Source organism: Fukomys damarensis, unplaced genomic scaffold (genome assembly GCF_012274545.1).
Source record: "Fukomys damarensis isolate Sample0158 unplaced genomic scaffold, DMR_v1.0_HiC HiC_scaffold_22, whole genome shotgun sequence".
In the NCBI taxonomy this organism is placed as follows: domain Eukaryota; kingdom Metazoa; phylum Chordata; class Mammalia; order Rodentia; family Bathyergidae; genus Fukomys; species Fukomys damarensis.
In genome coordinates, this window is record NW_022900934.1 from 26,373,609 (window position 1) to 26,385,388 (window position 11,780).

The 11,780-nt window shown below is 47.6% G+C and overlaps 1 protein-coding gene across 3 annotated transcripts in view; it reads right to left on the bottom strand.

The window, feature by feature from the left end:
* Ttll9 (tubulin tyrosine ligase like 9) overlaps positions 1-11,780 on the bottom strand; it is a 51,815-nt gene that overhangs the window by 25,643 nt on the left and 14,392 nt on the right. For all 3 annotated transcript variants that reach the window (XM_010628466.1, XM_010628465.1, XM_010628467.2), the window contains 2 exons: positions 8,340-8,451; positions 7,483-7,668 (listed from right to left, as the gene is read on the bottom strand). In XM_010628466.1, coding sequence (XP_010626768.1) covers positions 7,483-7,668; positions 8,340-8,451 — 298 coding nt within the window. The remainder of the gene's footprint in view (positions 1-7,482; positions 7,669-8,339; positions 8,452-11,780) is intronic.

Sequence of the window (11,780 nt, forward strand, 5' to 3'; positions counted from 1 at the left end):
GATTTCTTTCTTTCTTTTTTTTTTTTTTGGTACTGGGGCTTGAACTCGGGTCCTTGCGCCGAACCGCTGAGCTAACTCCCTGATCCCCCAGCCAGATTTCTACATTTCCTTCTATATGAGTCTAGGCAACAGCTCACAGGAATCTAAGCCAGGCCTATCTCTTTGCCACTAGAAGAAATCAGTTATTTCTTCATTGTATTACAATTGTTGCAGCTGTTTTAAAATAGTATTTATGCACCTTATGACTTTGAAATTGTGCTAGCGATGGAGCCTGCTGTTAGACCATTTGACAGTTCATAAAAAGCACACATATTCCTATAGCACAAAGGATTTTGGAAGTGTGTGTGCGGCCGTGTGAGAATGCGCCTCACAGCCTGCAGCTGCGGGACAGTGTGAGCTGAGCTCCAGCTGCTGCCTGCTGGCCGTGCCCACATCCGCGTCTGCATCCTCCTGGCCTCTGCAGCGGCTGCTCCCACAGCAGGACACCTCCCCTGGGCGCTCACTCTCCTGAGGCTGTGCTGCAGCAAGGACCTCATTGGCTTTCTTCCTTCCGCCCTCCTTCCCTGTCCTCACTCTCTCCCAGCCTCTCCTTGTGCCTTCCCTGTTTGTTCACAGGTTGAATCCTGTCTCGGCCTCTATTGCCTAGAGGCCCACATTAACACAGTTTGACGCCTGTTTTTCAACAGAGTTGCTTTCTTTTTTAACCAAATGTACTTTGTTTTATGCTTTTAAGACCACTATGCTTTCATAGGTACACACTTACCTCTAACTCATTAAATTGTATACACGAAATACATGCAGCTCTTATGTATAGTTTGACAAGCGTTTTATTTTATTTTGGTACTGGAGATTGAACCCAGGGCCTTTGCACCGAGCTACATCCCCAGCCCTTTTTATTTTTTTATTTTTGAGGCAGGGTCTTGCAAAGTTGCCCAGGCTGGTTTTGAACTAGGGATTCTCCTGCCCCACCCTCCTGAGATTACAGGCATGAACTACCACAGTGAGCTAATAAAGCAACTTTAAATAAAACATTGTCCTGTGACAGGGTCCACACAATTCACCATACATGTATGGCAGACAGACAGGTCCGAAGCCCTGCCCTCTTATTTAAACCGTGTGTGTGTGTGTGTGTGTGTGTGTGTGTGTGTGTGTGTGTATGTGTGTGTGTGTGTTTGGAGGGTTCTATTGTTTAGTGACCAAAGCACACAGCTCTCAGTGATTTCTGTGAAAAAAGTCTGAGAAGCTCTGCTAAGGTATACTAGTGTAACAGGAGGTTAAAACGTGGCTCATCCTGTTGGCACTCGGAGGAGGCCCATTCAGGATGTGGACTGCTGCAGTTATGCACTACGCTAGACCTGTGTGTGTGTGTGTAACTGAGGTCTGAACCCAGGGCAAGCGATCTAACACTGAGCTACAGCCACAGCCCCTAGACTGGACTTTTAAGGTCTGAACCCAAGGACCTGCTCTTATTTTTTTTCCTTTTTCTTCCTCTCCTCTCTCCCATTTCTGCCCCCCCATCTCCATTTCCTATCTCTACATAGTCTATCTCTTTATTTCAAGTTACCTTTTATTTTGGCCTTCAGATTATTTATACTTTGGGTTTCTCATATAAGAGAAACCATGAAATGTTTAATCTTCCATGTCTGATTTATTTCACTAAGCATTATGGTCTCAAGGTGCATCTATTTTCCTACAAGTGACTAAAATTTATCCTTCTTTATGGCTGAGCAGTGCTTCAAATAGATACTGCATTTCCTTTATGCGTTCATCTGTTGATGAGCGTATAGGCTGCTTCCACGATTTAGCTATTATGAGTTGTGCTGCTATAAACATGGGTACACATGTATCACTGCAATATGATGTCTTTAAATCTTTCCAGAAGATAGCCAGAAGAGGTCTAGCTGGGTCAAATGGAATTTCTATTTTTAGTTTTCTGAGGAATCTCCATACTAATTTTCATAGTGGTTGCACTAATTTACCTTCCCATCATCAATGTAGAAGTGTTCCCTTTTTTTCCCCACAGGCTCATCAGTGTTTGTTCTTGATGGTAGCCATCTTTTCCGGAATAGGATGCTATCTCAGTTTTGTTTTAATTCGCATTTCTCTAATGGCCAAAGACATCAAGCACTTTTTTCACATACCCATTGGCCACTGCGGCACTTCTTCTTTTCAGAAGTATGTATTCAAGGGGCCAGGGATTTAGCTCAGTGGCTACAACTTGTAAGCACAAGGTCCTGAGTTCAATCCCCAGTACTGGAAAAAAAAAAAAGAAGAAGAAGAAGAAGTATCTATTCATTTCAACTGCCAATTTTTTTTATTAGTTCTTTTATTTTGGGGGGGTCTAATTTTTTTGAGTTCTTTAAATATTCTATATATTAGTCCTCTGGTGAGTATCTGGCAAACATTTTTCCCCAGTCTGTAGTTTGTCTCTCTACTCTTTTGCTGTACAAAAGCTTTTTAATTTAATACAGTCACATTTGTTGGTTGTTGGTGTTATTTCTTCTGCAATTTGAATTTTGTTCAGAAATTCCTTGCCTATGCCTGTGTCGAGAATTTGACCTATTTTATCTTCCAGCAAACTCAGTCTTCCTATTTTTATATGTAAGTCTTCGATCCATTCTTATTTGATTTTAGAGTAAGAGGATAAGACATCTGGGTCTAGATTCATTCTTCTGCATGTGGATGACCAGTTTTCCCAGCACCACTTAGCAAAGAGGCTGCCTGTTCTCCAGCATGTTTTTGGCCCCTTTGTTAAAGATCAAATGGCTGAAAGTGCCTGGGGGTGGTGTTTCTGCCTCTTCTACTCTGTTTCACTGATCCACATGTCTGGTTTGTTGTCATTTTTGTTTTGCTTTTTTTGTTTGTTTTTGCTGGTACTGTGCTGTTTTTATCACTGTAACTTTGTAGTATAACTTAAAAGTCCAAGATTGTGATGCTTCCTGCTTCACTTTTGTTGCACTTTTGTTGTTTTTGCTCTTCTGGCTCTCTTTTGGTTCCACATAAATTTTAGACTTGTTTTCCCTAGTTCTCTGAAGACTACTGTGGGTATTTTGATTGATATTACATTAAATCTACATATCATTTTGTATAATGTGGCCATTTGATAATATTGGTTCTGCCTATCCAAGAGCCGGGGATGTCTTTCCATTTTCTGATGTTCTCTTCAAACTTTTTTCGAGTGTACTATAGTTTTCATCTATAGTCTTTCAGTTCATGATATAGGTTCATTCCCAGGTATTTAAATTTTTTTTTTAAGTTACTGTGAATAAGATTATTTTCCTGTTCTCTCTTTCAGTGGGTTCATTGTGGGTGACCTGCTCTTACATTTCCCCACGAATTACTGCAAAGCCGGAAGATGGCCTGGGCCTCAGGCCACATAGGAAAAGGGTCCCCGCTGAGTAGCACTGAGATAACATTGCCTGCTCCCTTCTGACTCCAACCTGACTCCAACTCCTCCTTAGCTGCTTTGTCATCACTGCAGAGAAAAACGGCAGAAGGGAGCCAGAGAGGAAAGGCTGTCTTGAGACTGGCCAGGCCGTAGAAATGACAGGAACATGTCTGCCTGCATGTGACAGGACAGACCAAGTCACAGAGACAAACCTTGTGGGAAGGATGGAGGAACTTGGAGGACTTTCCCCCCTCTATCTCTCAAATTTAGAGTAATGTTCTACTTTTTTGACATACCCATCCACCCAAAGAACTTAAAACATCCAAGACCAACATCCCAGTCCCTTGGCTCTCAGTGTAGTAGTGACCAGTAGCGCCCAGAAGCTGGGCTTGCAGATGCCCAAAGGGTAACAGTCCCTGCTCGGCTCTGTACATAGGCCTGGTAATTATTTAACGAGTGTTTAAATCACAGCCTTTATTAGCCCTAAATTTACCCAGCCTGTCTCATCTCCCTTCAAAACTGAGGACACCAGGATACAAGTAATGAAAGTAATTTTCAGGATTTGCAGGGACATCCAACTGTTAGCTTTTACAGCATCCAAGTCCAGACCCCCTTGGATGCCTATGAGTCTTTAGTCATTGTAAATCGGTAGCCACCTCTGATTCCGGTACTGGAGATTGAACACAGGATTCCAGGGAAAGCAGAGCCTTGCAGACCACCTCCTGATTCAGAAACAGTTACTCCAGGAGAGGAACAAGGCTATCATTTCATGAGAGGAACTGAAAGGCTCCCTCAAGAGATGATGTTCTTCAAGAACCTTGAGGAATCAGTCCTGAGATACGGCTCAACTAGAAAACTTGACCAGGATTACCTATAGTGCCAGCTATGCTAACGCCAACCCTTGACTTTGTTCCCCTTTCCTAGAAAGCCCCAAAATTTCTGTCAACCCTTTATAGACAGATTTGGGTTTGTGGAGTACTGGAGATTGAACCCAGGGCCTTCCCTGAGCTACATTTCCAGCCATATTTTAATTTTTTAAAGACAGGGTCTTGCTGCATCACTAAATGGTTAAGGCTTGGGTAGAACTTATGATTTTCTTGCCTCAGCCTTCCAGAGTGCTGGGGTTACGGATGTGGGCCATCAGTGCCAGCTCAAAGTCACAGATTGAACCTGTCCATCTGTCCTCCCATCATGATGATGCTGACTCCTTTCCTGCCCTTTATCTCTGCTGGTTTCCTGGATTTACATTTTGGGATGAGTGGCCAAGCCTGGTCTGTTGGGATCCCACAGTCAGGGCTTTCACCCTAAAACCAGTCACTGTGTGATGGTTTATTTCATAAACCAAACCAGCTCAGTGCTGGTACCAGTTGTCTAGTTAAACACTGGTCCAGATGTCGCTCCGAAAATGTTCTGTAGATGTGACTGACACTCACAGTGAGTGACTTTTGGTAGAGGATGTTCCCCTCAGTAACGTGAGTGGGTCTCATTCAGCCAGTTGAGGACTTAAGAGCAAAACGTGAGGTTCCTGGGAAAGGAGCAATTCAGTCAGACTTCACAGCACACCCCTGTAATCTCAGTATTCTGGGAAGCTGAGGCAGGAGGACTGTAAATTTGAGTGCAAGCTATGATTTATCAAGACTGTCTCAAAATAAAAAAGGGCTGAGGATGTAGCTCTGTGCAAAGGCCCTAGGTTCAATCCCCAATACTGTAAAGAAGAAAAGGGAGAAGGAGAAGGAAAGAAGAGAGCAGGATGAAAGGAAGAACAAGAAGTGGAGGAGGAAGAAAAGAGGAGGAGGGAGAGGAGGAAGAAGAGGAGGAGAAGGGGAGAAGGGGAGGAGAAATACCGCCCTGAGGTTGTGACATAGAAACCCTGCCTGAGTTCCCAGCCAGCTGGCCTGCCCTGCTGGTCCCCATGATATCACATGAGCCAAGTCCTTAAACACCCACACCCTGGGCTTGGGTTTCCCTGGAGAGCCCTGGGAACTTGTCAGGAGACCACATTCACAGGCCAGGAGAGCTGGCCCAGCCCAGGCTTGGGAACTGCTGCTTTCCAACCTCTCCACTCCAAGTGTCGTCCATCTGGGGACCAGCAGCAATGGCATCTGGGGTAGGGGTTAGAACTGCAGCCACTCAAGCCCATCCAGATCTGTAGTGTCAGGCTCTGCCTTTTAATCAGATCCCCAGATGATGGGTGGCCACATTTAAATTTGAGAAACACTGACTTGGTGCTTCCCAAGGGCAGATGGAAGAAGGGGTATTTGCTGGGCTCTTGGAAATAACATGGAAAAACAATCAGTTATTGGGCGCCTCATGCCAAGCGCTTGATATAACTCATGTGCCCTGTGTATGTAGCAGGCCTTGCTTCACTGCCGTCACTCACCACCCCTCAGCTGGTCCTATTCAATCCCAGGTTACACACAGGAGGAGACTTAGAGGGGCTGAGTAACCTGCTCAGGATCACACAGCTTGGAAGTGGTGGATTCAGAATTAGAACCTGGTCCATGCAGACTAAAAAACACTTGCTCTTCATATCCTGCACACAAGACCGGGTGCCTCAGCTATTTGGGGGAGAGGAAACAGGCGCGCGAGCATGCCCACGCGCGCGCACGTGCACACACACACACAGCCAAGATTCTGCCTCTTAATTACAGCTGTCGTCTCGTCTACAGCTAACAAAGGCCCTGGGCTGGGAAAGGAATCAGCTTAATATGCAATTGCTCATTCGCAATTAGTCCAGATTATCATTTGTCTGAGAGGATAAATGGTGGGAGCTGTATCTGCCCCTTGGGTCACAGCACTCATCCTAATCCCTGCTGCCCAGGCTAGAGCCCTCACTGCACGTGCCCAGGACACCGGGAAGGAGAGACCCAGGGAAGGATCAGGAGGTCTGGGACATCTTGCTTCAGCCCTGTGGGAGCCTCTCTTGTGCTGTTTTCTTCTGTCCCCTCTAAGCACTGGGCTATTTGCTAAATTGGCATCAGCCAGCATAGGGTTCCATATTCGGCTCTACAGGGAAGGGCTGCTCCTGGCCCACCCCAGTCCCTTCCTGGGCCTGACACCTTCTCGGGCCCAGGAACCACAGGGGGCTTTGGTGATGCCCTTTGAGGCTGTGGTGGCCCAGGCTTTGTGGTAAGGGGAGCCCCAACACAAGGAAGGGCTGAGCAACTCACAGATGGTCTGCTAACTCACTGCACTCACTTTGAGGGGCTGCCTCCAGGGCAAGGCCTCGGTGTGTGCAGTTCCCTCTGTCTGGAATGCTGTTCCTCACCTCTAGCCTTGCCCAGGCTGCCTCCTAGGCATCCTTCAGGTCAAAGCTCACTACTAATTCTTATGCTCATGACCATTATTTAATGAGTCCACATGAGCATTACCTGTGCTAACTTGTTTGTTCAGGAACACAACACTACCATACAGTACAGGTACTACACAGTAGGTGCTATAGTTATTCTCACTTTGGGGAGCTTCGACCCAGAGAAATCAAGTAACCTGCCTGGAGTCACACAGCTAGTGAGTGGGGCAGGTAGTATGAGCCCAGTCTCTTACTTCTTCTGAGAGCCTACCTAGTTAGGGAGATTCTCCCTGCTGTCCCCTCTCCTGACACCGTTCTTCATGACACTCGGCACAGCTGTGACCATACACTTATCTTTGGCTGGATCACAGTCTCCACTCAAGGAGGGCAGAGACCATGTGTGACCTGCTGAGAGCTGTAATCCCAGTCCCTCAGACCCAGCACCTGTGGGACACTTGAGTTCAGAGGCCTCTCGGGTGCTCCATCTTTGAAACGGGGTTATGACACCCACCCAAGGACAGTCATGCAACACAGCACTTGGCATGGCCTGGTCACTGTTTTCTTCCACATCAGGAGGAGCAGCTCTGGAGTCTCTGCCCTGGTGTCCTGAAGATGGATTGTGCCTTCAGTCAACACATACTGAGAGACTGCCCGGTGCAGCTGTCAGCTGCTGGGTCCAGAGGCTGCAGAGAGAGGCTGAAGGTGCTCTGAGGCTGACTGCCCAGGCACAGTCAGTCTGCACTGGGGCCCCAGACTCCACTTGAGCCCCACTGTCCCACTGCCCAGGCCCTGCATGGTCACTCACAGGCTTCATGATCCACGTGATCCCTGGGTGCTTGCGGAACTCCTCCACGAATAGGTGGTACTCGCAGGGCATCTCAAAGGTTTTAGGGAAGAAGTCACACTTGGCTGCTTCCAGCTTCCCTGCCTCGCGCTCCAGCTGTCTCCGGAACCGCTTCAAGTTCTTCACCATGTAGTTCTTGTGGGTCAGCTGGGCGGCAAGGCGGGCAGTGGGCCTTCTGCTTCCTGTCCCAAAAACCCCTCTCACCCGTCCAAACCCCAACCCATTTTGCGGTCCATGGAATGCCGTGGCAGTAACAGCGGCGCTGATGGAGTGCCGGCACTTCGTGATTATTCCCACTTCACAAGCCAGGAAACTGAGGACTGGCAAGGTTAAGTAATTGCCCAGGGCTATCTGACTAACAGGCAGCACATCCAGGCTTTGACCCAGTCATGTCTGGATCCTAAATTCCTATTTTTAACCACTAAGCTATTCTAACCTTAAAAAAAAAAATCTCCCACCAATGTCTCCTCCAGGGCCATCTTTGTGGTCTGGCTCCTTCAAGATCACCCTTCTGTCTAAACCCCAAACTTCTCTGCTTAATCCCCAAAACATCCTCTTCTTTTGAAGCTTGCAGTCTCAAACTAGACTACTCTTCCGAGCCTGTGACCTCAAATCCCCACCCAGATAGTCTTAGGCCTCAGGCCTTAGCTACTTACACCCTCAAACCATCTAGCTCCTCAGGTATCCAGGCCACAGATGCCCCACCTAGCATGCACCCCAACTTTCCCTTACACTTTCCCATCCTGGGCCTGGAGCCCCCCACACCTATTCTTGCTCGTCACCACAGCCAGCCGCGTGAGTCCACAGGCCCAGCTCACCTCGTAGTGGTTCCGGAAGTGACTGATCCGCACGTGATCGTCCATGTAGGTGTGGTCGAAGTTCTCCCGGAGCCAGCTGACATCGCACCAGTAGAAATCCCACTCTCCTTCACTTGGGGAGAAAAGTCATGACGTGAGGGCCTCAGCACTGCTGGGGGCTGGGGCCAAGGAGGCCCTGGTGTATGCTGCAGGAGCCTCTGGGAGCTGCCGCTGCATGTCACAGCCTCCTCTGACCTGAAGCAGATCTGGCCACATTGATCCTGGAGTACCTCTGGCACCTACCAGCAGACAGGACATGCCCCCTCCAGAGCACCCCGCCGCCATGCTCTGTAGCATGTGACACGCCTCTCTGTTACCTGCCTGGGCCCAAGGGCATCCATGCTGCCATCAACCCTGCACCTTGCAGTGCCAAGCAGTGGAGCTCACGAAGTCTCCCATCACCAAATCCTCAGAGCACCCCTGAGAGGTGACAGTGATCATCCCCACAGCTCTGAGGGTTGCAGTGGCCTTCTCACTGAGGCTGTGGGGCCACACCCGGCTCTTTCAGAGTCCAAATTCGGACCCCAGACCTTCACCAGCATGACAGAGAGCCAGGTCTTCTACTAAATCTGGGTATCAGAACAGCATTACAGGAGCTGGGGAGCTCCAAAAAGATGGGGCAGAAAATAAAACACCATCATGGTTACTTCTACTTTCTCAAGGAAACAAAAAAATTGCAGCTATAACTGAAGCCCCTTGAGTCCACCCCTGCCTGAGTCTGTGGCATTCTGTCATGCCTCAAAGGAAGCCAGTAGCCAGATGTTGGTTGTACCAGTTCGTGCGTGTGTTCAACACAGCATGTGGCATTGTTTGGCACATTTTCATACTTTGTAACTGTCAATACTTATTGCTTAACTACGGTAGGTACCAGGCACTATTCTAAGTGTTTTAGTGTTAGCTTCTGTTATTATGCCCCATTTACAGAACAGGAAACTTAGGCACAGAGAGGTTAAGGAGTTCACCCAAGTTCATCCAGAGTTGTGGAGCAGGATCTGAACTTAGGCCTTCAGGCTCTAGAGTCCAAGCTCCGCAGTTAGAACTACTCCTGTTTCCTTTCATGACTTGCTTTTCCCCACCAACCTCTTATTTTAGATATTTATCCTTTCGATGCGTAGGAGTCCAGTCCAGCTCCTTTTTCTCCTTTTTTTCTTTTTGCAGTGCTGGGGATCAAACCCAGGGCCTCACTTGTGCCAAGCACGTACTCTACACTCAGCCCTTAATTTGTCCATTTGTATTGCCATGTTCTCACGTCCTGAGTGAGCATAGCACAGTGCATTCACCCATTTTCCTATTAAGGAGTGTTAGGGTTGTCCCCTTCTGCTTTGTTTTTTCTTTACTGTACAATCAGCTGAGAGTTGGAAAAATACCTTGGTGAGGCTTGAGGTGGAAACAGAACACTGAGGAGTGGCCACCTAGAGTGACAGTGACTCTGGTCCCCTCTCACCTAAGTGGAGGACAATGCTGTGGTAGACCATACTTCTGAACGAGGTCCACACATCCGTATTCCCCAACCAAGGAGCTGCAGGCTGTGAGAACACAGGAGAAGCCATTAGAACCTTTTTTGTTTGATGGCCCAGCAGATGTAAGCAGGACTCACCAGATGACTCCTTCCTGCCATACCAGTCAGAATTCTGCCCTGAGGGTCTGTGTGCCTAACACCGGGCTACCCTAAGGCTAAGTTCTGAGGTTTGGTTCCAGAGCACAGGTGGTTGGAACGGTGACCTAGAAGTTGGCAGTGTGCTGTGAATGGAGCTCCCCAGAGCTTTCCAGAAACTAAAGATTCAAACTGTTTCTCAGTTCCTTGCAGTTCCGGAGGATCTCTCCTGAACATCACCCCCATGTGTGCGGGGCTTGAGGTACTGAGCTCCATGGAGAATTCTCTGTCTCTTGCAGAGGGCACTGTGTGGTGACATCTCTCAGCCTGGTGCCTGGTACCTCCCACAAAATTCAAAGTGCCTTTTACAAAGTCTGATAGCAGTTTCCTGCTTTAATGTTGATGGGGAGAAAAAACATAAATAGCAAGACAAATACCACTTACAGACACAGACACAACCGGCTCCTCCATCTAAGTAAAACCAGTGAGTCAACCTCGGAATAATCCGAAGTAAATAGCGCACACTGCACAGAGGGTGTCACACATAGTGAAGGAGTGACACTGAGGTCAGGAAGTCCCCGTGTCTCGCTGCCTTCCAAGTTATTAATGAAAATATGGGGCCTGGCCCTCTTCCAAACCTCCCCACGGCTGTCACCATGGCACAGCAGTTGTGAAGAACTGCCTCAGTAGCCAGTGGGAACCCGAGTGCTCTGCAGACCCACAGGCACCACAGAGCCCCAGCTGTGGGGCCAGCAGGCTGGGGCTCCAGCCAAACACCATGTCCCTCTTTTCCCCCAGCCTCATGTTTGCATGGAGCCGTGGGATACAAAGGCAAGGAGCAGTGAGGAGCTCCCAATCAGGAGGCCTGATTCTGGCCTTGCCACAGGTAAAGACTCCTCTGTGACCTTGCCTTCTTGTCTTGGCCTCCGTTTCCCTACTAGAGAATCAAGAATGGAAACTTCTAGTCAACATGGTAGACATCAATGAGCCAAATCAGCACTAAGTAAATACATAAATAAGAAGCAGGAGGAGACAAACTTTTACAAGAGAAAGGCACCTAATAAATGCAGAAGGACTGAACAAGTTAGAGTCACCATCTTGCAACAATATTGCAACAATAATAGATTTAGGTAAGACTCTTAAAAGAATGCTGAAGCCACTGCGTGAAAATTTACTGGGGCTAGGATATTAGCACAGGGTCAAAATATTGGCCCACAAGACATAAATGATTGCAAATTTCCTTAAAAGCTAATTTCCACTGGGAAAACCTTGCAGACACCACTGTAGCTCAGTGATCCAAGTGAGCTCCCCATGGTAGGACCTGTGGCATTGTCAGTCTTTTGATGTGCTGCCTCAGTGTCGCTTTCATGGTGTTCACGTCGAAACTCAGGACCTTGTGATGAGAAAACATCAGACAAGTCCAAATCCAGTGACACCCTGCAGAACAACTAAAGAGTGCTCTTCAGAAGTGTGAAGGGCATGAAGACGGTAAAGACTAAGGACTGTCATGCATCGGAGTTAATAAAGTCCAACTAAATGCAATATGGGATCCTGGGTTGAATTCTAGAACAGAGAATGAATGTTAGTGGGGAAAAAAACTGGTAAAATTTAAAGGATGCCTGTTGTTTACCAAATAGTATCAGAAACTACCAAATAGTTCCGAGGTTTTGACAAATGTACTCTAATTACATAAACTGCTAACAGAGGAGGCCACATGAAGCTGGTAAGAAGGAGCTGTGTGTTATGGCGACTTCCCATGCTGCCAGCTTTAATATGATGTCTTGATCTTTATCACCTCTGGTTCTCAA